This window comes from Amphiura filiformis, chromosome 3 (genome assembly GCF_039555335.1).
Source record: "Amphiura filiformis chromosome 3, Afil_fr2py, whole genome shotgun sequence".
Taxonomy (NCBI): domain Eukaryota; kingdom Metazoa; phylum Echinodermata; class Ophiuroidea; order Amphilepidida; family Amphiuridae; genus Amphiura; species Amphiura filiformis.
Genome location: NC_092630.1, coordinates 74,874,572 through 74,901,298, shown reverse-complemented (window position 1 = coordinate 74,901,298; position 26,727 = coordinate 74,874,572). Strand labels below are relative to the sequence as shown.

The 26,727-nt window shown below is 36.1% G+C and overlaps 2 protein-coding genes across 2 annotated transcripts; one reads left to right on the top strand and one right to left on the bottom strand.

Annotated features, from left to right (window-relative positions):
- Positions 1-596: 596 nt before the first annotated feature.
- LOC140149115 (membralin-like) lies at positions 597-19,958 on the bottom strand. The gene is made up of 11 exons (XM_072171286.1): positions 19,768-19,958; positions 15,196-15,536; positions 14,120-14,294; positions 13,595-13,852; positions 13,172-13,282; positions 12,440-12,562; positions 11,672-11,830; positions 10,181-10,264; positions 9,138-9,270; positions 8,467-8,566; positions 597-7,666 (listed from the first exon to the last, which is right to left on the bottom strand). The coding sequence occupies exons 2-11, from the start codon at positions 15,373-15,375 to the stop codon at positions 6,671-6,673; spliced, it is 2,319 nt and encodes a 772-aa protein (XP_072027387.1). The 5' UTR covers positions 15,376-15,536; positions 19,768-19,958; the 3' UTR covers positions 597-6,670.
- A 373-nt stretch (positions 19,959-20,331) lies between these two features.
- Positions 20,332-26,209, top strand: LOC140149116 (BRISC and BRCA1-A complex member 1-like). The gene is made up of 7 exons (XM_072171287.1): positions 20,332-20,933; positions 21,171-21,229; positions 22,454-22,574; positions 22,841-22,950; positions 24,525-24,648; positions 25,168-25,254; positions 25,909-26,209. The coding sequence occupies exons 1-7, from the start codon at positions 20,478-20,480 to the stop codon at positions 26,080-26,082; spliced, it is 1,131 nt and encodes a 376-aa protein (XP_072027388.1). The 5' UTR covers positions 20,332-20,477; the 3' UTR covers positions 26,083-26,209.
- The last annotated feature ends 518 nt before the right edge of the window (positions 26,210-26,727 follow it).

Below are 26,727 nucleotides of genomic sequence, written 5' to 3'. Positions count from 1 at the left end.
GGCAATTTCCTATACGAAAAAGTGTGTCCAGAGCTCTAAAATGGGCATATCAGATTGTTAAAAAAATCCAAACTTTTTTAATATAGATATTGAGCACCAATAACTCAAACTTGTTATAGCCAAGTGTCTTGGGCACATCACACTTACGGATTCCCAGATACAGCTCCACAAGGCGGATTTCTTCAGATTTCCAACCATATTTGTAGAAGCATTCCGCATTATGCAAATTAACAACTAAATGCGCATAATTTAGGTGTTTATCGTTCCTGCCACCAGGTTTTGCTACCATGCGCCTGACGGATCTTGAGATAGTCTGTCCACAAACTACGCTATCAATTTACGCTGATTTTCGCATAAATTAGCTATGTTAATTTGCATATTTTTCACAGAAAACATACGCTGTATTACGGTTACGGAGCAAACTTGGATATCCTTCCTCCCACTAAGTAGCGTCCCCGTAGGTCTTACGGTTCCCCAGATACAGCTCCGGACAGACACACACACACACACGGACAGACAGAAATAGTGATTACTAAGTCCCATCCTGAACAAAGTTCAGAAATGCAGGAGAACAAGTTAACTAGAAAAGCTAGAAATATTTCTTCTGTTATTTATTCATTACACTTCAATAAAGCTTTAGGAAGAATGCCCCATACAGTAATAATATGACATTGTCTGACTTGAAGTGCCAAGTAATTATACCCCATAAGCAATAATTCATTTGTGAGTGTTGGTATTTTAGTATAATTATAAATTCACATTCAGAAAAGTACTACTAGTAATGGGTTGTTACCATTGCTGTAGTTAATCATGAATTTGATAACATGTTTGTTTACATTGCAACAATTGAACATAATGAAACTCACTTGAATTTATTTTAAAATGAATGTTGATCTAAGGCATTGATATTAGACTATCAAAGTTGTCATTAAAATGAGCCTTTTTGAATGACGACATAATTAAATAGATTATATGTACCTGTTTAGATTTCTGTATGTAATGAAGTTGATGATGACCCAGTGAATCCCATTATGACTTATATATGCATTGCAAAGCCTGTTTCCTACTTTTTTTACTTGATGTCGAATATTCAATGCAAAACTATTCGTTATTCAATCATTTGATCTTCAATGAATGTTTGAATTTGACTTCAAATATTTGAAGAAAATGTATTATTGATTTGATGTCAACAAACATAAATTTGTTAGAAGATAAAAATGATTGGAAATAGATTAAAAAACGAATACTTGAAGCATTGAATATTCAACGTCAATCAAAAAGTATGAACCGGGCGTAACATGGTAACAAAGTTTAACATGCATTCTTTTTTGAACACACACAATCGCTGTTGCAACAATACAACAATGTATATACACCCTAATCTTATTTCATACTTCAGGTTAGCAAAAAACATTTTGCAAGCCAAATTCAGTTGCTTACAATGTCAGTCAATGTCAGACACTGCTATCCCATGATACACAGGGTAGGGTGTACAGTCAGTAAGCCAGATGTTACCTAATCGGAACTGGCTGTGAGATCTTTGTCATCCACTGCATTTGCCCCACAATTCAAATGCAGTAATGGAGAGAGCGGATAATTTCCACCAAGAATTGAACCAGGACCTATTGCACCAGAGTCAAGACCTTATCCACTGGGTGACGCTGCTCTCTTAAATATGTTTCAAATCAAAAGCCACCGAGTTGAGTTAATTTCAGTTTTCCATTGCAATATTAAAGTCTAGAATGTGCTGAATATTTTATATTAATTAGTTTATTACACAAATATTATTCATGTGTCAGGCAGCTCATATACATGTATATTTTATCTTGCCCAAAATCACACACTGTATTCAAGTAATGTGTGATCATGTTGATGCAAGATTTACTTATAAAAATAATCCAAGAGATCTATGACTATAAGAGAGACAGCTTTTCAAATTGCAATGACCTGCACAAACAATATTGGACACTTGTTCAAAATCACAGTAATATAACATTCTATGGAAAGAGGAATACTTATCAAATGAAGTGCAAATATGAAATACATTTTTGATAGAGATTATAATCTTACATACAGTTATGCAAGTTTTCCACAAGTTACTGATCTTCATATCATTCAATATATTCCAAACATTTGTTCATGAGAAAATGAAAGTTTCAGGATATGCAGGCAGGTTAGAGAAATCTATTTAACTGCCCCTTGCATCATTGCAAATGTCCCTTGCAGCAGATTGTACACCAAATAAACTATATCCATGAATAACAAAATAAAAAGCCCTACAAACAAAGCTTGAAATAAATGGGCTATTCCAATTGAAATCCATACACCCCATATGGATGATATAACCTTAATCTCCTAAAGAGGGGGTGTAGATTTCAAATGAAATCACACATTTAGCTAACCCCATTTGAAATTCACACTCCTTTTGTGATAAATTAAGGTCATGTCTTCCATAGGGGTGTATGGAATGGATGTCAACTGGAATCGCCCAAGGCCCTAGGGCCAAATACCCTTCAAACGCAAGAGCTTTTAAAATATTAAAATATTCCATCCTCCGGGCCAGGAAGGCCCGCAAAAATTTGACACCTAGATTCCTGTCCTCTACTTTTATCAATCTTTTAAACAGAAACTTTGGCTCCTTTTTTGCAATTAACCGACAGAGATGCAAAGTATTTGATTATACTACAAGGAAAAACCAGAAAAAGATTTAGCATTGAAGATCCAAAACATGTATTTGGCACCTAGTTATTTAAGATAACATTTTGAATGAGTTGTATTGATTGAAGTATTGGTTGAATTACTTGGATAACACACAACTAATTACTATATCTTATGATTATTAAATCCACCAAATCAGATCAGCTCTTTTTCTTACAAATGATAACATGTCTGAGCATTAAAATGAGATGAGGTAAAAGCAGGGACTGTGTGTAATTGGAGGGACTGGAAACAGCTGTTATCGGATTATCTTTTATGGCCTTCGATTACATACAAGTTGTGAAGAGTGCATGCTGTTTGATTTCTTATTATTTACTCAAGTTAACCTTCAAAATACCAAAACATCTATATAACATAAGTTATGTCAAATTGTGTAAAATTTCGAGTAGTGTTGAGAATCATTTGTATAGGATTGTGGCAAAATGTGACAATTTTGTGGAAATGCAGAATGCTAGAACATACAAATTAAACATTTTCCTGGAATGTACACTATACGTTCTGTTCCTACTGATTTTGATACCAAAATAATTCTTGATTAAATGTTCTTTGATGATTTATGTTATAGGTAAACACATAGGCTCCTTTCGCATCGTGCAAGACAAGCACATACTTCTTGTGCTTGAAAAGTCTGATGTACTATCTATAATGATATTGTACATCTTGTTTCCAACATCAATAAAGGTTCACTCTTGACTTGGGATGAAAGTTCCATATGATGAGTATTTGTCATCACTGTTCTCATGGTTGCTTGTTTCTTTGTTCAGCAGCTGTATAATTGGAAAAAATTATTTATTTTTTGTTACTCCATGAGTCAATTAAGTTACACTTGCATAAGTGCACGCCAGTCACGCAAACCACAACTAGTTCAGGTGCTGCGCCCAACAGCGTGCACACCATTCTAATAATTCTATATCATTCCACAATGTTGAGTCTTTGCCAATTATAAGCCGAACAAAGTTTAAAAAAGGCTCTTAGATACACAAGGGGTAGGCTTACTCCACCATGTATCCAAAGACAAGAGACCAATTAGCCTTTTCGAGATATGCCGGACACAATAGGATAGCGCTGCACCAAGTGGGTGAATTTGCCGGGTTTTACCCAGATTGAAGACTGCCCTCCTTTTGTGTACGCCATACTTCGAAATTGCTATTAAATTGTTGTGCAAGATCAGCCTCAACAAATTACACCTTAATTGAAATTATACTGTAACAAAGTTGAATACCTTAATTATAGACTTCAATTGACCATCCCTCTTCACATGTAATATATATTGCGTTGTGTCAGTGCAAGAGCGTCATCAGTGACATTTTGGGCAAAATTGAGTTATAAATGGAATTTTTATAACTATGGCACTGATTTGAATCATTGACAAATCGTTTGTACTATTTAACAGCTGGAAAATAATTTGTTTTGTATCATTATACAAATATTGCCTGCCCATTTGTTTGACCCTGTGGTCACGTTAGATGTAAGATAGTTTCTCAGAAAGTCCTTAGATGTATTGCAGAGTGACATTGATTTTTCTCTCACACTCTTCTGTTGTTTCTTTGCGATCTTTCTTTTTCTTTGGTTTGGGTTTTTTAAACATCCAGGACAGTTGTCTTGAGTGCAGATTTAACATGGCTTCCTGTTTTACACATTACTATGCTGAATGAAGATCAGTGATGGTGTCGCAAGCTACTGCAAATCAAGACTCTGAAAAAGGTAACTTTTTATTCAAATGTCAAAAATGACAGAGTCCAATATCAGTATCCATGTTGCCACACATTTTAAGCTACTTTACAAATCTTAGAAGCAATGAATTAAATTTTAATTAAAAATTTTTAACTAAAACATAAAAAACAATAAGTAAACAAACACAAAAAATGCTTCTCTTGTAAAATTACTTATGACATTATTGCATTGACACAACAAATTTGCTTACTATGTGACCTCTCAAAATCTGTTTAATAAACACATACATATATTAATTCACACAACTCTAACCACGGTGCACATGCAATGTGATGCCATTCACCAGCATACATTTTTGTATGATTTTCCTGCTTTCGATGTAAATGAAATAAGTCTATGCATTATTTTGTTATAAATATGTAGAAGAGCCAATCCTCCATCATTGCTTTGACACTCACTTAGATAGATGTACCTACATACATACTTGCCCATAGTTTAGACAGGTTTTGGGCAATAAACATAACTTGTTGACATGCAGACCTCTATAAAAGGAAATGGTTGAACTTTTGTTCTCAACAATTTCAAGTTGCTCAACAGCCATTCTTTGCCAGCCCATGATAACCATCATCGGCAGAATGAGGCTTAACTGCAGGGATGGGGGATGATGAATCTACTCTTCTGGGTTTTTCTTAAAAGCTTCAATGTCTAAAAATATCATGTGGGAAAATCCATGCCAAGTGACTATAATGAAAAACAGAGATAAAAAGACTAGTTCACGTCTGGCGTCAGGGCAAAGGCGTGCTGTGATTGGTTGCCGACCTGTGCAGTACGGTATTTTCTGTCTTTGTTGGCATAATTTCAGACACAAATTAGTCTTTTTATCTCTGTCCATGTGAACAAATGCTCAACCTTTATACAAGAATACAGTAACACATGTGGATTTGCATGCCACTGAATCCACCATCAAATACAAATATCAATAACTCTACTCTCAAAATTCAATTGAATGAACACACTGTGCCACTTTAGATGCACTCCATGCATCTGCAGCATTTACATGTAATAACTTCCCATTGTCATGGTAGAATCATGGGAATGTGGCCATTTGTCATGTTGTGTTCATTCACTTGAATTTGAGAGTACAACTCTGGAAAGTATGAGACTCAGCATTTGTGTAAATTACTCTGCAAGTTAAAACATTTGCCTGAAATTGTTTCATTTAAAATTTGGTAGATCCTCACTTCAGCTTGACCTTACAGATTTGAGGCATCAGAATGGAGGAGAGAACATTTTCTCCAAACTAGATTTCTGGAACACAGATGTTTCAGCTTAACTTGTCTGAGGTATTGGTACAATTCTGGTTTACCCTCCACACCCTGTGTTTTCAATACAATACTGGTTTACCCTGCGCATCCTATTATTTAGGGTTGGGGTTGGGGTTAGGATTAGGTGTAGGGTTATACTTGTGCGCAGGGTATACCAGAATTAGTCTGAGGTTTCAACATATAGAGGTCCTGCATGTGACGTAGTTAGCCGTAAACATGGCCAAATATTCAACTCTGTTCAATATAAGCAAGTCAATATCTCTAACATACACACTAGTTAACTCCACAGAAAATACATAACTTGCACCATAGGTGGATCCCAACAGTATATTAAATAGACTGCATTACGGCCGGGTCGCCAGTACAAATCCTTTGTTTGAAGCCAATTGATAAAATCATGCAGGGCCTCTATAGGGTAAGTGTGGACTTGGACTGAGTGCAAACACTGGAAAGTGCACATTGAGAAGCAAAGAATGCCATTTATGATACTAGGGTCAACCACAAAAGATATCTCATACCACCCATCCATAAGGTTATGTTCAAGAATGGTCATTCTACCTATGGTTGTTTATCATTTTTAACTGAAATAAATATTGAAATGTTTGTATGAATAACCAAATACAGATCATCTTTCATACAAATATTAGATATTTCAATATGATTGGTAAGCTTTGTTAATTATGAATCTTGTTCAAAATTAAGTGCCAAATATGGTTTACTCCAAACTGTAATTTAGTTTAATATTAGTGCTGCAATACAGATCACAATCATAAGCGATATATATAAAAGCTTAACTTAGCACCAAACAAACAAATCAACACATGCCAATTTCTCATTAGTATTTTAAATACCTATGATTGGCATCATCAAACATATTGGAAATTAAAAAGGCTACCTTTATATTTAAAGACAGAATCTGTTGTCATATTCTACTAATGCACCATAATTATTCTTCAAAGGCTGGTCTCACCATCTGGTGAAGTGTGATGTGATCTAAACACTCTTGGCTCTTTACTTTCATTATTCTTATTATGTAAATCACTTGAGGTGCTGCTACTGCTCCCAGGGCTTTCATTTCTAGACACATTGGGGTCATTGACCTCTTGAGTCTTTGTGTCACCAAATGCTCCATCTGGTTGTAGCGTATTGTCTCTGCTTTGCGAAAACGCTAACTGGCTACTTGTTGCACGGTTTATAGACTCACTATTGGATATTGACGGCGATTCTTGATGAGTTGCTACGTTTGAAGCAGATATATTTCTACTGGATAACAATTCGTTTTGTGAGAGTCCATCAATATCTTGTCCTAGTCTATTACTACTATTTGTATTATTTTGTCTTTGAGTTGTACTAGAGCTCAGATGGTTGATGTTATTTTGTTGAGAATTACTAGATGATGTTGAGGGTTGACCACCTACACTGCTGTTGCTGCTGGAGGACACTGCCCCATCCTGTGGAGGCCCAGCAGCAGGTGTATTATTCCCTCTTCTCCAATTCCACAACTGCCTAAATTGAAACTGCAGTATAGTCCGTCGGTTAGGTGTAGGGGCAACCTCACGGGGTTGATTCTCGTTATTTGCTTGGTTTGAATTGGCTGTCACAAAAAATCTAATTTGTCCAGGTTGTTGGTTTGGCTGTGTGTTCTGCTGATTATTAAGAGCTGATAAATTTGCATTGGCTACATTTTGTTGTCCCCTACCACCTGGTAATGATCCATCTGCTGCTGTTCTTCCTACGGCAGCAGCACCTCCCTCTGCTCCTTGACCTCCTGCTTGAAGGGGCTCATCTGCTGCTGGTACTTCAGGTAAATTTTCATCTAGGTTTATGTTAACATTAAGACCACCGGCATGGATCCCACCGTGTTGGTTGCGTTGTAAAAGTAATTGTAGGCGAGCTTGCTGCAGAATTGCTGGTAGCTCGTAATGGTGGAAAAAGTAGATCATTGAATGCTGCAGTAAAAAGAAAGAAATTCAAATTGGTTATCTAAATTACACTGTACATTTTGAGTACAAGTACTATTTTCCACTAAAGTTTGTTAATTGAGATGATCTTGCACTCTCTGTTATTTTTTTCTGTGTGATTTTGCATGGTAGTGTTGTTGAGTTAGATGATACAAATTTAAATATGTTTTCAGCTTCAAAACTGTCCAATTTTGTTCCTTGAAGTTAGTTAGCTAAAACCAATACATGTTCTTGCTACTGGTATAAATTTTTTTAAATCTGTACAAGTATGCAACCCAGTACAACTGTACCTTGGTGTATGTTGTAAATACACAAGCAGAAGCTGTAAACTGCAACATGAGTGCGAATAGCGCTTTTCATTGGCCACTTTTTACATCTAGTTATTCCAGCATAATTTGCCATGCCATATATAGTCTGTCTTGTCTCAAGTTGAGAGTAACATTATATTAGATTTCACGGTGTAAGATTCAAATCACAAGATTTACCTAACCTAATCCCGTGGATGGTGTACACATGCGTAGAATGGCGATTTGTTAGTACGCTGGCAATGTAACCATATAAAAACACAGATTCGAATCTGCCACTGAGAAATCCAACATGGCGTTTCTCTTAATTTGAGAAGAGACACAGTATAAAACCTAAATATACTTCCTTAGCCATTGTTTTCATGTGTTATGCCATATAACTAAACATACTTCCAACTTGCTGTAAATATTGTACTTTGTTGTATGTGATGGAATATATGGGGTTGTTAAACCCCTCCTTTCAACATAACTATGAGTACATACCTGTATAAACAACCATGATGTGATTAGGGCTAGGCCACTGTACTGTCCATTAAAACGGTAGTGATACGCATAGAATGCAAAGTGGTATAAATAAAAGAATCTGAAAAGAAAACAAACACCAACAAGTTAAATACAAGCATCTTCTTATTTGTTAATCCTAATTTTATTATTATTTTATTATTTATTATTTATTAACGGCATCTTTATAGAGGGTAGCCAGGATCAGTGAACAAAGCACTGCTTTCCACTGGGGCCCTCTTTACATATTAAATACACAGAGATACAAAGTTATGAAAAATATTCAAATATTGAAAAATAAATTTCCTTAATCTTTCCAAGAAAATCTGTATAAATTGCACTTTTGTAAATTGCATGCATATCATTAAAATAAAGTCTGCACAAAAAGTAAAGTCTTGAGAAATGTATTACTTATATCTTATTATTATACAGAAATTCTGGCTTCTTAATCTATTTTATTTGATGGTATTATACTTCTATACATATCCTTTTTTTATCAAGTCATGAATGCATAGTTAAGTAATGGACCTGTTTACAACTATCAAATGACATTTGAGTTTTGGTGTGTGATTGGTGTAAGAAATTGGCAGGAGAATGACAAAATAAAACCTGGGCATGACATGCTTGCCAATTCCAATGTAACAGTTACTTACTTGAGCCAATGTCTTTTACTGATATTTGTATGGCAACAGATGGCATCGTATTGGTCAGCCACCCACACTATCAGGATTATATAGAATGCTGTGGTGGTATCATTGAAAAATTCTGACATGATAGCTTCCATACCTGCAAGCAAACAGAATCAACTATGTTAATGTTTGTTCATCACATATACACATGCACAACCTCCACCCCCATCTACATGTGTAAACACCCCCAACAGTGGACATCAACCTAACCTACAATGCAACTGTGGACACACATTACACATTTTTGTGTTTGTTCCTTCAGTGTGGACTCTAAAAGCAGCTTTTAACCATGCAACTACAATCAATAGCTAAAATGCATTCTAAAGTCCGATTCTTACTCCACATCGCAGTGCGATGCGATGCTGCAATGCTTTTAAAACATCGCAGCATTGCACGATGAAATTAAAAGGTACATTTTAATTGCACCACGCGATGCTGCGATGTTTTGGGTCTGTATCACAATCACAAGCGTACAAGACTGCGATGTCCCAGAGCGATGCTATAAAGTTGAACAAAATCCAACTCCATCGCAAACCGAAATTTCCACCATGCGCCAAGTTCGTAAAAACCTGGCTCAGATTTCAGTTTTTATAGCATCGCATCGCGCTGCCATGTGCAATAAGAACCGGACTTTATGCTGTTTTGAATCTAGAAAAAAAAACATCCAGGAAATGCAGTCCTGTGTGTCTGCAATCTACAGAGATGGCCAGTGTGTGTGTCACACATGCCACCCTACACACATATACCTCAATGCCATAAATGTCTACCTGCATACTTAAGAAAGCATGCTAAATTTGAACACATGAAAACGAGGAGAGACTGAAGTTTAAACTTGATTGAAAAACACCTGCATTAGAATATTGAGATTTTTTTGGTCTGGATCGAAAAGTTCAAACTTCATCTTAATTCTACCAAACAGATGCAACTTTCAATGCTTATATCATTAGGATCATGACACCAATATCCATAATATTCAAACAGATAATACAGGGTGTTGTAACACTTACCAACTAACGCTAAAATAACAGTAAGAAGTGGAGCTGCAGGGAATGCTATTGCTGTATTCATTTCTAACATCTGAAGTAAATCAACTGCAAAAACAAAGAGTGAAATAAACAATTAGTAGAATTGTAAATATTAAACTAAAAAACTATGAAATACGGTACCTGGTTGTTATCTAATAGGCACATGCTACATGGCACACTTGGAGTGAGATGGGTTAATTAGTTCTGGTCCACAGGGGTGGTCCCAAGTTTTTGAAAAGGGGGGTCCACTTATGAAATTCTTAGTGTTCCCCAAATGTTACTCCAAATACAACTCTATTGGTCATTCTGGGGTGCCAGTACCCTGGGGGTACTCCCTTCGAGTCAAAGGGGGGCAAAATCGCCAAAAGAAATCTTCAACAATGTTTTTCTTTTTAGAAAGGGGGACCCGACCCCAGGTCCCTAGGCCACCCCTGAATCCACCCTTACTGGTCAACCACAACATAAATACAACCTGAAAATTTCACATTGATACATTTTTGTTTCAGACAGTGTCTGGAACTGAAACATCATTAATAATTCAGCTCATAGACATTGTGGTATCTTTATCTAGGCAGTCATAATTGTGTGTCTGGAAACCAGAGTGCTGATCAATCCACACATTACTCCTATGGGTGAGAGGTGTGCAAGAATGTTCCTACAATACTTTGTGCAGGTAGAAGACAAACAGAAGCTAACACAGGAGCAGCATGATTCTTTGCCATATTTTATTGGATTTCATGTTTCAAGTAGGATGGGGAGAAGGGGTCTTGTTATAAAATGCTGTTTGAAAACAGAGGGGTTCATTGGGTTTAACACATTGGATATATTCGACCAACCGGGTCTCTTGACAGACACAAGCCCTCACTTCTAAAAGTTGAGCACCCCTATACCCCAGATTTCTAGTAGTCAATTTTTTCTATACTTTATTCACCGAGTCTGTTCACTCTCTTACTAACGTTAGCTTTTATGCAAAGTGCAAATCTGTGACTCCCATTTTCTTTAACACGTATCCAAAAATATGTTCTAGTTCTAGTTGAATACTTCTCAACACCTTATTAGGGCCAAGGGAGGACACTAGAACCTAAAGACGATGAGTGCAGATATCAGAACCGGTGTTGGTCCCCTTCTCTTTTCGAATAGCTCTGACACTTTAACGTGCACAGGGATAAATCCGCCTGAACATGTGACAACTGCTTTACGTGATTTCCGAATACACTACCTATATCTGCACATGCTAAATTCTACAATTAAATTCTGTGATGTAACTAAACTTAATTGAAGGATTTCTGACCATATAGGAACTTTTGGGAGGGGAAGAGAATTTTCACTTAAGGCAAGGCCAAGCCCAAGGCTCGAACCCTTTTGTATAGTGAATGATGCCCTTCCCAATTTAGGTGTCTGTCTGGACGCCAACTTCAGTAACCAAATTCACCAAATACCTTCAGTTTTAATCTATCCTTTGACAACACTTACCAATAAAGACAAATATTTGATGGTGCGAGTATCTCAGCAGCATGGAGATGGAGATGGTAAATATGAGCATTATAAATCCAGCGGCAATGTAAGATGACCGTGCCATCCACATGCTGACAAATCTGTAATGCTCACCAGTTACTACATTGCGTAAATAACCTAGGGACAAGAAAGATATCAAACAGCATTATGATATAGGAAAACGGAGACTTATCTACTATAGCCACCATGCAACTCAATTCACTTAAATATAATTAATTCAGTGCAGAACTATAGGAAAATGACTAATTTTGTGTTCATCATGGAACTCTCGGTATGTCAGTAACACGAGGGCGTACGGAGCAGCTGCAACATTTTCAAAATTGACCAGTCGCATTTGTACAATAACACACATTCGAGTCTGTGTCCTACGCTGTATACTCCATGTGTACGCGGTGGGAAAGTTCTACGATGAACACAAATTAACTAATTTTCCTATAGGCTTGAATTAATGTAACATTGCAAAAACATTTCGTGCAAATAGTAAGCAAACATGAAAAGATCATGATGTCAATCTATAGTATGAAAAAGAATTTTCAGTTAGTCACAGAAATATCACCTTGTGATCAATAAAGTTAAGTTTCAAGATTCCTGATGGTAAGTAAGAAATCATCATGTGTTTCACTTCATATTAATCCATTTTTCCTGAAACAGATATCGCCTTCCTCTTTGTTTCATCTAGCCCAATCCTCACCTTTATATTACCTTTTTACCCTTCTATAATCTTACCTTTATTATCTTCTTGTTCAGCCAGGCTCTTCACGCTAGACATGAGGATATCATCATAACCAAGAAACTCTTCCAGGAAAAATCTGCTAAGACTATCTCCAAAACACTCGTCCTTAGTTGGATCTAATATAACAACAAGAACAGGCAGCATATATTGTAAAAAGAATTAATCAATTTGTGATCATTTAATTTGGCCACAAGGCCAGAAGACAATACAATGAAGGGTACTTGATAGAGGATTTTGAAATCTCTTTTTTTTTTTTTCAAGGGCTCTTATTGTAATGTCTTCTGACCTTGTTCTCTTAATACCTAATAAGGGATTAAGAGACCATTTTGTTCAAATTAATTGTGGGAGTATTTTGATCATTCAGATAAACAATCAGACCACTTGTTCGATAAGGTGGTTGGAAAAGGCTTTCTATCGGATGTATCCTTAGGACCCTGTCACCCATTCAAATTATGCCTATTTGATGTGGGGAGGCAATATTCAATCCTACAATGATTGCACTTCTGAACCAAGTGTGAAACTGAATCAAATGGTCTTGACGCTACATCATTCTGGGGTGATAATACTCCACTTGCATGATGCACATATTAGGCAGAGGCAGAAGCATTCACACAGTTGCATTGCATAACTAAGCTTTGATTTTTTGCATTTCATATGGCACATCTATTCTATGACAAAGTGTTAAGTTCTAAATAAAACCTTATCCAGAGAAGCAGAATACATACCTAATTGTACCACCATAACTGGTATTCCTAGTCTCTCACGTGTACTTGATGAGAGTCTCAGAAACCCATACTCTAAGGAATATTCCATGATATATTCATCTGAAGGCCACACTGTGGAGAAACAAACATTTTTGACATCAAATAACACACAATGTACATGTAGAAGGTTATGTATTGTTTGTCCTAATGGCGTCATGATCAATCCATGCTGCATTTACAGATGCATTGTTTTTAAATTTTGGCCCAATTTCTGTGAGACTTACATGTCATCTTGAAGCACAGTATATCTATATTGAGTATTAAAAGCACTTGGCATGTATAATTAAGCGCATCTTTATAAAAACACATTCACATACTGCCTGCATTAGCCTCTTAACTTGGAAAATTTTATCTGTTGATTTAAAATTGTCAATACATATTTACCTGCTCTAGTAAACATTTCAAATTCAGACACAGTTTCTCTAAAAGGCTGCATATTCTTCTCCGGTTTCTCTGTACTTGTCACTCTAATTTCCAGTGTCATGTTGTTAGTGTCATCCTCCTCACCCTGGCTGATGCTAGTAGTTGTACTGGATTCCTCTAGGTCAGAGGTTGGTTGTTCTGCTGTTAACAGCTTTGGGTATTCCCAATAATAAGGCATTACACTATAGTTGCTAAATATATACCAGGGTGTGTCATCATCTATAAGAACAAATAAACATGTTTGATTTAACTTTTTACAAGAGAATAAAGGACAGATTTTCATTAGATAAAAAAGGTTGGAGAGGTAGAGGTAGCGAAAGAGACAATGGTAGAGGGAGAGAGAGAAAGGGAGGGGTAGAGGTAGGTAAAGAGACAATGGTAGAGACATGGTCGATGCCACCCCAATAGGATAACAGTCTGTAAAATATAAGCATGAACCTTAACCTGTTAAAGACAGTACTAAATTTCAAATGACTTGCAACTAACCTGCATCTTTGACATTATGAACAGCAAATCCATGTATCATGGTTCTGTTACGTACAATCTCTACTCGTAGAATCCCTTCCCTAGGCCACTGATCTTGGTATGTTGCCAGGCAATTTATTGGTGTGCGTGAAAAGGCACAGTGTATATATGCCAGCACAAATAATGCAGTAAGTGCCTGTCAAAAGAAAATCAGTTAGTCAAATCAATTTTATTACAAAATATTTCTAAATCCTATCATTATAAGTTTAGGCCTACAACTTTACAGCTTACAGCCTAGGCCAAGTTATGGCTGATCATAGCAGAGGCCTGTGCCTATGTTGTTACACACTTCTGTGAAAAAAGACTGTTTACTCACTCATTGAATCTAAGTTCCAAAAATAAAATGGAATTGCACCCTCCTGTATAAATTACAGACCTAGTTACTGAATTAAAGATTTGCCAGCTTAAATCACCACACGGTATGACAATGCTGATGCAAGACACCGATGTATGGGGAAACAGAGGATGTTTAAATACATTCCCATAACTCAATGGGGTTTCTGACCTTGGTATGTCTGCTTTTTGTACACATGTGGCACAGTTGACCCTACCTTGCATTGGGATTGTGTGCAAATATATCTGGTGTTTTCATCCTTTTATTTAACATTCAAAACATTGAGACTTATGAATAAAATTAATGCAGTGGGACATTAATGTTTTCTAGAAGAAAATCCAATTTAATTTGAGAAGTCTTGACTATTAGCTCGTTGGCGGCAATTTTAAAATTACCATTTTGTGTGTGTGTGGTAATGGGGACTTTGCCTTTAAAATTAGGTTATATTGATCAAATTTCCCAATCATAGTGCATTGTAGGAATGCCTTTAAGCCTCCTCTGATGGGGAAAATGCTCCCATCAAATAGTACTTTTTTTCCCTGACCCTGACTGTGAAATATCATGGAAATAGTAAACATTTCATGTCAGGTGATGTAGTATCCACCAATCAAATGACAGAAATATTTATATTTGTTAAATATAATTAGTATAAATTAGTATTCAATTCAGTTACATATCAAACACTTTATGACAGGAAACATACCTTTATAAGAACTGCAAACTCAAAAAATCTTCGTATGGACGGCGGAAATGCCCTGGCATAAGTGATGGCAATTTTGAAAAACAAAGCATGGAACAATCTGTCTCTGACATTGAGTAGAGGGTTTGGATTGTTGTTATTATTACGTGCAGCTCCAGCTGCTGCAGCGGCATTGGCATTCATGGTGTTGTTGGCAAGCTGGGGGGTTAACAGGGGGCATAATACATGGGTTTCATAGATGGATGAATGGATGGATGCTTTGTGTCTGTGGCTTGATGCTTCTGCTAGAGTTCCTCTATGCAGTAGTTGGCTTTCCAGTGCAGTCTAGGCAAATCTTAACATTCCTGCCAAAAAGAGAATATGATACATCACTTTTGTTAATACTCATTGGTGTTCAGCTTATTTGTAATTAGACAGTAAAAATAATTTGGATGCAAAGATAAGATCACATTACCTTGATGTAAATTTAATGAAATTTAAAAACAATTGGATTACCGGTACATATTATGTAGCATCCAAAAGTTGCCAAATGCTGAAGCAAGCCTGTAAAAAGGGTGGTATTTTGAGATCTCTTATTTATACTTTGTTTCACTTCAAGTTTGGAAGTGACTTATGTATATAGTATGTATTTTGCTGGTTGCAGTGATATTTTGAATACAGCAGAATGTAATAGGCCTACACGTATCCGACTTCGCCATTACTGCGGTGTCCCTAATTTAAAACTGCGGTGTCCCGAAGTCGGGGGTTCCATCCATTACTTAATGTGTGCTGTACAGACTTGTACCCGGGAATTGTACACAACAGTGATATTCAATACACAATAAATGGTACCGTATTGAATTACAAATTAAATCTCCCTCTCTGGTACATCTGTGTTGCTGTCAATAGAGGGTGCTATGTTAGTTTTCTAACAATACATAAATATGTTTGCCTTAATAAAATTCATGAAGATTGAAAAACCCACAATTGTTGACACCACCACCAAATGACCCCTACATGCAGTTACACCAAAATCTATTGCATTCTCTAGAAGGAGCACCATTTTGGGCAATTTTGGAAAATTACCTGAAATGACCTTTGACCTACCCCTTAGCTTTCACGATACCCACTACTCATGGGAGCATTTTTAGCAACGTTTAACAAGAATTTTAATTTACCAATAACCAAAATGACCCTACCAGACCTCGAATTACAACAAAGTAATGTGGCAAACTTACATGCAAATCAAAGGCCACATGCACTCTGTGCACATGCACAATTTACACATTATAAGTTTCCAGCGCTGCATCATCAGTGACAGCATGGTCATCATCAAATTTCTCTCCAATTGGTAAGGTGCACATTGAATCAGCTGATTATATTGATTAACTTTAAATGCAAAGTCACATGTAAAATTTCACCTATTCGTGCAATCCCGTGCATTACTCGATGGATTAGAATTCCCTGCAGTAACGGTAATAGTTAATACAGCTTTCGAAGTACTGAGGTTAGTACTTTTACAAATCATATTTTCAGGTTTTTTGTAGAAATAATACAATGCAAAGTCATAAACAGGCAAGTAGCGATTACATGTATAGTATAATTTAAGTTCAAAGCATACTGCTAAGTGCTAATAAGTGCTCAGTAACTTACATGCACACTGTGCATGTAGGAAAAAAACTTAACATGGACAAAGGAAAAGTTACATGCATATATGTGCTAAGGCTGGCATTTTCGGGCAGGTAAGCGGGTACCCGCCCGAGATTACATTACCCGGGCAGGAAATACCCTGCAAAAAAAAAAAAAAATTTTAAATTTTTTTTTTAAGTTTTTATTTTTTCGGTTTGTAGTGTCCCTGGCCCTAGACCTAAATGCTAGGATCATTCATGGTTGACCTAAAAAAAAAAAAATTCAAGATGTTTTGTATTTTAATATGAAAATTGATACTTTGTATTCATGTCATAGTCTATTAATGATTTCAAAATGCATTCAAATTCAATGCATTTTGAAATCATTAATAGACTATTTTTTTTTTAGGTCAACCATGAATGATCCTAGCATTTAGGTCTAGGTCCAGGGACACTACAAAACCGAAAAATAAAAACTTAAAAAAAAAAAATTTTTTTTTAGATTTGGTACCGGTTACCCGCCGAAAAATGCGCTGGTACCCGGGTACAAAATTACCCGAAAATGCCAGGCCTAATATGTGCATACGTGCACCCAGTAATTCAAAGCTACATGACTTTGACCACATTCTGTGTACAGTACTCATTAGGACTAGGAGCTATAGATCACTCTATCGAAGTTACATCAAAATACATTGGACCTAGACATTGTAGAAGGGCCAAAGCCAAAATGGTCATCACCTACTCTAAAATTTTAAGTTCGCTATTTGAGTAAATTTCATTAATAGTATAAAGGGTACTAACTACAGTTTGTCAGGGTAGCGCTAACTTGCGCCATGGGGTCATATAGGTGTATTCTTTTAGCTTTTGGCGCACAAAATTACCATTTAGAGGTTGCTGAAGGGTCATTTTAACGCTTTATTTCTATTGTTTTGGATCCATAGTTTCATAAAATTTAAATTTTTGACCCCTTGTTTGTGAACAAAAATATTTTTCTGATAAATTGTATCGCTATTGAAATGTTAATTAGCTGTCAAAGGTGGAAGTAGCAACCTCTCAGCACAACGGGACAGAATGTGAAAAAAGTGAGAGAGTAAGCAATTTTTTCTTTTTCTTGTTTGAATGTTCTTTCATTAAGTTTAATTTCAAACAAAACAAAAAAATCTTAAAAAGTGCTTCTTACTTTTGGAAAAGAAACTAAAAAAAAGTGCCAAAATCCATGTTATCCATCCCATCTGTCGCGTTTTTGAGCATAAAAAGTTTTTTCCCTAGGGGTCTAATATGGCCTGATTGGACCCCAACGATGTTGTCAGATCCCTGGCTATGGATTTCTTGGAGAAAACACATCAAACAAACTTGATTTCTTTTGCACCAAAACAAATCACACTTTTTTTTTTATGGAGGCAACTTACAAGCAGAATCTATGCAGCATTGTTTTGGCTGTGAATTTGGCATTTTTATTTGGGCAATCAAAATTTTAAATTTAAGATCAAGGAAGTAGGCCTACCGTACATGTACTACAATTTACAAATGAAATTACTCAATACATTACAGACAAAACAATTTATTTTAGTCACCAACAATTTTTATATTCAGACACATTTTGTAAAAGGCAAGTTGAACTTAAATTAGGTATGATTTCACTTCAGTTACATAAATATTAAAACTTGCACATTTAGTCGCCAATCTGGGCAGACACAACATGAAATAAAAACTATAGATATAAAACAGGCCTAGAATTCTGTGGCAGTGCGGGCGAATCCATTTGGATTCTCGCAAGAGAATTATGCGAGAATCCTTGATTTGCACAAATCTACATCCCGCTCCCACTGCACAATGATCAATTGAAAAAATACTGCCCTCATACAGTCTGATTTAGTCATCCAAGATGGTGATTCCGGCAAACAAATATCCGCCCGCAACTGATGGCTGTTTTTGCTAGTGCTGTAATCGATTGTCGTAAGTATCGATAGCCGGAAAATACATAGACTTCCGACATGTCGAAACACTCAATGTCAGTATCGATACACAAACGACATGGCACACATTGCCAAAGTCATGTAAAATTGCGGATTTGCAATACCACTTTCGCTTGTTTGATGCATGATCCATGTAGTTTTAGCTGTTAGGCTTCAATACACTTGTTGTTAACTTGTTTCTGGAACTTACTGATAATAAAATTGGTAAACTCAAACTGTGTTTCAAACTGCGTGAGTATCGATAATAGTATTGACATGTCGGATGTTTGCCTCCCGACATATCGATACCCAGAAAGCTTATCGATTACAGCACTAGTTTTTGCTTTTAAAATGCCCTCTCAAATCAGTATTATTGTACAAATTATTAATGATTTTTAAGTAATACCATAATTCGCCATTTGGGGGTTCGCTTGCTTAAAAAATTAAGTATAACTATAATAATCAAATGGGGAGTCAAACTTGGTACATTTTTTTTCTTTCTGTAATTTGTAAACAGCCAATGCAAATGCACTACGCGAATCCATATGGATTTGCATATTCGCCCAGTTGATGTTTTACGAGAATCTTTGCGCGAATCGATTCATGGATTCGCATCGGATTTCTGAGCCTGTAAAAACTATAATTTTTTTTTACTCAAGCCTCTGCCTTATATTTAATTTTGATTACGACTTTACGTTTACGGTACCGTAATGTTTTTGTGGAGCATGGGAGATAAAAAAAAGCCAATTTAATTTATTAAAAATCTCAATAATTGCTCAAGTTGTACTGCATTTTGTACATTGCTAATTTGTAAAAATATGGGAAAATCGATCTAAATCACGACTAAAGCATAAAAGACAATCATGATTCATGATGATGACGGCACGAATGACGAACAAAACAAAAACATGAACAAGTCAGTGCAGTACACGTACATGATGGTACGACATTCGAGAAAAGGCAATAATGTTGCAAAGTGCTTTTTTAAACTTATTTTATGAACGTATACGTACCATATTTGCTGGCATAAACATCAGATATTTGTAGCTGTGGAGCAAGATTTTTCTAACAGTCTAACAGGAACCTTTTTGACAAATGAATAAGGGAGAAATTTGTGGAAAAGACTCTTGATTAATTAACAGACATCGAAAGAAAATTTTACTTCGTCCGTCGCCATTTTCATGAAGGAAGTGGATTCTTCCAAAATGCAGAATACCGGGGTATGTTACTGCTAATTGAAAACTGTTTTAATCAATTGATTATTCTTTTTTTAACATTCCAAGATATATAATTGATTTAAAACAAAATTAAAAAACATAATTTTCATTTGGAAAAATATTTGTTTTAAAAATAAAGTTAATGAAACGATAATACAACGTTGCCTTATTAAATCTTACCTTCAAAAAAGTAGATTAATCCAAATTGTGCTGTATCTATTTATTATCCCTTTCACATCTCCATTCGATATTGTACAGCCCGTAATTTTGTAATGGATACAAAAAAGTATCAATTATTTAGTAGTCTTTATCACATACTAAAATTTCTAACGTGTCAAAAGGACTAGCCAACAAAGACTGCATGAAAGACTGGACGAAAACAAAGTCAACGTGAAGTGAAAGAGGATTGCTGCAGGGAGTGCAGTGGATATGTTGATGTCAGGAATCTGAAGAAAATTTCCACACAAAATACTTATATTGGATTGATTTAGCAGGCTATTTTCAAAATGAGTGAAGAAGAGAAATCTTCAGATAATCAAGAATTCTCAGCGCCTTCAGCAGCTGCAAACATTAGCAAAGATTATGACATCATTGAAGATGATGCAGTTCTCAGCAACAGTCCCAACTACCAAAGTGTTGCCAAAACAGGACAGGTCATTCCAGTAGAGAAGGACCAATCTAGCTCCCAAGAAAGCATTGGTAAAGGCAGCTCAGCTGCCACAGATGTGGTTAAGCAAGTCGAGCATCCAACAACATCTGGATCTTCAGAACTTAATCCATTTGCAAAAGGGTTTGTCCCAAGGGTCAGTGAAAGTGGTGATACTCCGCCTCCCATACCTCCTCATCATGCAGATCAAGCAGATGCATTCAGTGGTAGTCGGTTGCAGGATCCTCAAGTGGAAGGCGATTTACAGCAGGTGGAAGAACAGTTACTGCCAAGGGTGAATTGTCCAGAGAAGATTGTAAGTATTCACTGATGGTGGACAGATTTGATTTTTTACAAATTTAAAAACAATAAAAATACTTATAAATAATAATATTATCATAATTTTAATTGATTTGAAGACTTGAATATTATTAAAAGTTGAACAGAATTTTCTTTACTAAAGAATCATAATGAGCAATTGAAATGAAATGTTATTAAACCTGTAAACTACTGCATCTATTACATCATGATTATCCATTTCTTAATTTTTCAGATAATTTGCTTGGATCTCTCATCAGAGGTTAACAGAGTACCGTTTATTTCCAGAGACTTGTAAGTCAATTGTTACTGACTACCGTACATAATTGTACACACAGGGTTGCAGCTAGTAGAGTTTGAGTGATGTGTGAATGTGATAGTTTACAGAAACTTTAGCAAGATTTTTCAGGATGCATTCAGTAAAATACACATTCTTTGAGTTTGATGGTTTCCAGAATTGAAATAAAACTTTTTATGTAGGCCGTGTACTCCTATATTAGCTGTAACCCTTCTAATATACACATTATCTTCATTGTACATGCTATTTATTGCAAAACTCACATGCTTACATGTACTTCCTGAGCACTAATTCTACATGTTCCAGTATTTGTGTTTTTATTCTGAAAATCATTCGTCCAGGTGCATAATTTTGTTTCTATAAAAATGGAATAGCAATTAGAATTCAACGTTCTACATGTAGTCCCCAGTATCAACTATCAACTACATTGTGCATTGTATCATGTAGTAATTTAACTTATTGTAATCATCATATATATAGTTAGGTGCTGTGCAATAATTAGGAGCCCTTGGGGAGGGTAAAACTGATGGGGGGGGGCATTTTTGGCAGGCTGAGCGGGGGCAAGCAATTTTGGCAGGCTGAGAGGGAGGAGCAAGCAATTTTTGGCACACATTTACAGGCACTAAAAATAACAAGCTTTAAAAAGTTTCCTGCTCGCATCATAATCTATACCATTGAAAATTTGCAAATTTGGAACCCAAAAATTTTGTATACATGTAGGCCTACATGTGCAAAGGAGGAGAGACAGCAATGTTTTTGCAGGCCAAGATGGGGGGGGGGGGCGTAGCAATTTTTTGCAGGCCGAGAGGGGGAAGCAATTTTTGGCACACCATTTGAAAATTTTACTTGGGGGGCTCATAATTATTGCACAGCCCCTAATTAATTTAACAATACATGTTGCTGAAGGTGAAGGACAGCGTAGGGTCAATATATGATGTGATATTTTAAAATAACTTACACCATAGACCCATTACCTACCTTGTCAGTGTGCATGCGTCAGGTCAAATGGAAACTTTCATATCAGGAACATGTTTTTCTCCTTTCCCATGCTAACCTAGAACAAGCCCTGTTCACAAATGAAACTGAGACGCCCCTCGAATACCAAGTGAGGCAAGCAGGGAGCAAAGAAGTCTCTGTGCTATGTACAAATTACAATGTACATGATGTAAATGGCAACCTTTAATTCTTACCTTTTTTTTGTTTCTTTTTTCTCTTCACAGCACCAAATACCAGCCCCTAGACCTGATCAAAAGAGCATTGAATATATTTGTGAAAACCAAAAACACCATGAATCCTTTACATGAATATGCATTAGTTCTTCTACATGACTCAGCTGTTTGGGTAGGTTGACAGTAGAAGAAGGTTCTCTATTAAAAACATTCACAAGTGTAATACAAGGAATGTCCTTCTGATATCAAATAAATTTAATTCTTGAAATTTGCAAAATAAGAAATTTTATTGTAATTATTAAAAATGGAAATTTTTGACATTTAACAGGCCTCAAAGTAAACTTTATAAAGCTGATGATATGTACTTTATGTAGCTGGAAGAAAAAGCCGTCAATCATTTGAAAATTTTGACCTTGAGTATATCTTCCATTGTTTTAGATGCAGGATTTCACGTCAGATGTGGATGAGTTCTTCAATGTCTTACAAGATTCAACCAATGAGACACAAGACTCAGATGGGTTTGATCTCACCTCATTATTTGATCAAATGTAAGTATATATTGCTCACTCACAACTTTTGCAAAATGAACATGGATGGATTCAGCTTGCTGACAATACAGAGCACTCTTGAAACACAACAGCACATCATATCTTCTTGTCCTGTATGGCTATTCCCAAATCCATTTATGGGGTCTATGAGGGGAATTGTGATTTGATAATTAATAAAAAATAATAAAATGACACTTATTAAGCGCCTTATCAAACAGGTCAAAGCGCTGTACATGAAATGACTTAATGATACTATCTTAATCTAAAATCGTATGCTACCATCTTACGTTACAATCATAAAACACTCATACAGTGAAGCAAAATATACATTATTAAAAACATAACAAGAAAACCAGGAAACTACGCAAGTATAATGGATCAACTTGGCTGTGGGTTCAATTTTGCATAATGACCAGCAAAGTGAATTTTATTATAGTTGTCTCTGTATCTTGATAGTCATCAATAGTTGATGAAGGGTTATGTTACAGCATAAAATGATTTGTTCAGAGCAAATAAGGCATCTATCTCTAGTTGTGAATATTCAATTCAGGTGAGGCTACAGCGCCATAGGTGCTCTTGTGTTATATTGTGTAAGATTTATGTAGGTGGACGGGTCACACTATACTACGCATTCTTGTCTAGCAACTATTTAGTTCAAAAGACAGTCAATCTTGGAGGCATGATTTTTATGTATACTACGCTAAACAAGTATCCTTACACTTGGAAAAATAATCACAATTCCAAAACTGAACCATGTTGGAATAAAGTTTATATTTTTAATAGATGCACTATCTAATCCTGCACATTATGACACCACGTTGAATCCAATGTGACCTTGAGAAGTAAAGTTACAAGCAATTGAATAGATGAAGGTCCAGTTTTAAAAAGATTCCAACAAGCGCAACAAAGAGACAACACAGTTTCTTCAATGAAGCTTTATTTAAAGCAGTTTTTATTTCAGTTTTTACTTCTCTGTGCTTTTCATAACTTTCATTTTATTTGTCAGTTCATTTGTTTCAGTTTTCTTTTGTTCCTTTTGTGTGAAATTAAAGGCACGCATGAATTAGCCATTCACCACTCTCAAACCAGATGTCTAGTCCGTGGAGTTTTGAATAGGCCAGTTTGTCATAAATTTAAAACTAATCAAATGCTTGTAACTTCGCTTCTTGAAGTCCCATTGGATTCAATGGGGTGTCATAATGTGCCGGATGAGACAGTGCATCTATTAAACAAATAAATTTACCCAAATGTGGTTTAGTTTTAAAATTAGGATTTTTCTTCCAACTGTAAGGATACTTTTTTGGCGCAGTATACATCCATATCTAAGCACAGATTGTTGAATGCAACTTTAGGAATAAATGGGGAAAGTACACTTTTGGAGGAATAGTGCTGGAGTCTCATGGTAGGATGAATAAACATATGCTGCAAAGGATAATTCTTGATGGATATAAATAAATGCTTAAAAATATTTACTAGTTAAACTTGGGGAGAAGGGTCATTAGTTACATGTACATGTATGACTGAACTAACATTGGGTCTATTTCCATGTTTTGTCCATTTAATGTGACCTACAGTCTGGAGAAGGTAGACCTACCATTTGTTGAAGACATGCTTGTATTGCCACCACCATATATTGTGAGGACGATATTTATTTATGGAAGATCCAACTGCATACCAGGCTTTTTGGATGGTAGAGAGGTTAGTAGTACAATATCCTGAAGGAATTGGTATAAATCCGTCCTGTTTGAAGGATGATTTAATGTGTAGCTTCATCCTGGCATCCTGCATAATCTAAATGGAAACTTTGGTACTATTGAAAACTTTAACATGTAGTACAAATGAAAGCACTCATGCCTTCACGCATTCTTGATAATGATAACTCAACTTTGTAACTTTGCTCAAATATTCGACAATAATCCGTGAATCATTCTCACAGACTCGTACAAAAATGTGTGTGAATTAAACTTGATTCTTGTTAACCTTTTTATGTTTACACAGCAAAGATTGGATGAAAATCCAATGGTTCGTGCAATAGTCAATCACACTTTGGACATGATTCTTCCCTTGACAGAGGGATCATGGGCAGATTGTGGTCATTCCTATATGTTCTTGTGCAGGTGCATACATGTAGCCCCATTACCTACTTAACATGAACACCCAGTGTACACATGGTTTGCAGTAAAGATGTTTTTGTACTTTTCTTTTCATTCTTTTCAGTCACAGCGGCAGTTATCCAACTCACCATATTTCTTCTTTGATGTGTTCTATGTTCATGAGCCACCCTCAGATGATAATCTGTGTAAGGTATGTATGTATTGGAATTGAATAGAAATTCTATTCTGAAAGTAGTCAAGGAATATGAAGTCACATTTTCTGGCCACTTTTAGAATATAAAATGTGAAGTCACATTTGTGCTGGATTGAAACAAGAAATTTGGATGATGCTCACAAAAACTTTTTCAACAAGAAATATAGAAATATAATAGATGGGTAATAGCAATGTTCATCGATATGCTTGAGGGAACACCAACCCACTCTTCAATTCGCTGTTGAAATGACGTAATAATCGGATTAACTACCATAGCATTAGGTTGGGTGTATGTAACTTCATGACACAGTTGTCACAACTTGTACAGCATAATCCCCCACCATTATATATGCCAAACATAGACTTTTATAATGTGGGACCTCTAGGGAGTAAGGTAGAAGTCCTGAATTAGGTGAAAAAACCTGAATTGTGTGAAAATAAATCAGCAAAATATTTAGGTTAGGCGGTAAATAACTGGTAGTGTATGTTTCCATGCCAGGTTGGCAACTGATTGTACTTGGTTGACACAACAGTGCTGGCTGGATGGAGGGGGGGGGGGGTGTTCATCCTTTTTAGTCTATAAATCTGTGTAAACAAATTTTGATATGAAATATATGATTCCTTTGATTTGGTTGTTTTCTGTGTATACAGGAGGTGTATGACGTGTTCTTAGACTTGGATTCCAACAACACATCATACATTCATGAAGTCGGTAGGAATACAACACATCTCCATAACAAGATGGCTATGCTATTGGGTCATCCACTACAGAGGCCTATACAGATGCAAGCATCACATTCTCTGAATCCACCTGGACCGTCATGAGATGAAGCACTGAAGAGCAGTTACTACATGTATCATGAACTTTATATTCTATTACAATGCAGTTGATGTTGTATTAAGCTTAGATTGATATACTCAGTGAACACCTGGATGCACCTGCTGATGTACAAAGTGTGGACATTTTGTATGGCTACACACTCCCCTTTAAAACAACTCATTATTCATTAAGATCTAGAAGTTTGAATCAACAGCCTATTAAACAGTGAAATACATGCATCAAAATGTCATTATTTATTACTCCAAATTAAAGACATTGTAAGTTTATGCTCAGTTTGAATTCATGCAGCAGATACTTGAGATTCTTGAAGACTCAGTACACCGGTCGATCTTACCGCTTCCGATGTTGATTAAGATACTTCTTGCATCGATCCCGAGATGCGGAAAAACCAATAGTCATTTTGTCCCACATAAATGAATAAATAACAAAAACCCCCCGATCCCCCGGTGGACTCACCCAAAAGGTGACTTCACACCATATGATCTTCCCTTATTCTCCTTGGTCTCCGACTTACACAAACATGCCTATCGATTGTTCATAGCACTGTGTATCAATTTCTCGACCAAGACGAGATATACGGTTGTAGTTTCACACCTTAGGTAAAACCAAACCGGTATTGTTCGGCTGAG

What these genes read in the sequence shown, in the direction of transcription:
- LOC140149115 (XM_072171286.1), bottom strand. Translation starts at nt 15,375, where the DNA reads ATGAATGCCAATGCCGCTGCAGCAGCTGGAGCTGCACGTAATAATAAC. An exon ending in AGTTATGGTGGTACAATTAG is followed by an intron (nt 12,563 to 13,171) that starts GTATGTATTCTG and finishes TTGTTATATTAG; the next exon opens with ATCCAACTAAGGACGAGTGT. An exon ending in TGTTATTTTAGCGTTAGTTG is followed by an intron (nt 9,271 to 10,180) that starts GTAAGTGTTACA and finishes GTTTGCTTGCAG; the next exon opens with GTATGGAAGCTATCATGTCA.
- LOC140149116 (XM_072171287.1), top strand. Translation starts at nt 20,478, where the DNA reads ATGAGTGAAGAAGAGAAATCTTCAGATAATCAAGAATTCTCAGCGCCT. An exon ending in TGAATTGTCCAGAGAAGATT is followed by an intron (nt 20,934 to 21,170) that starts GTAAGTATTCAC and finishes TTAATTTTTCAG; the next exon opens with ATAATTTGCTTGGATCTCTC. An exon ending in CAGATGATAATCTGTGTAAG is followed by an intron (nt 25,255 to 25,908) that starts GTATGTATGTAT and finishes CTGTGTATACAG; the next exon opens with GAGGTGTATGACGTGTTCTT.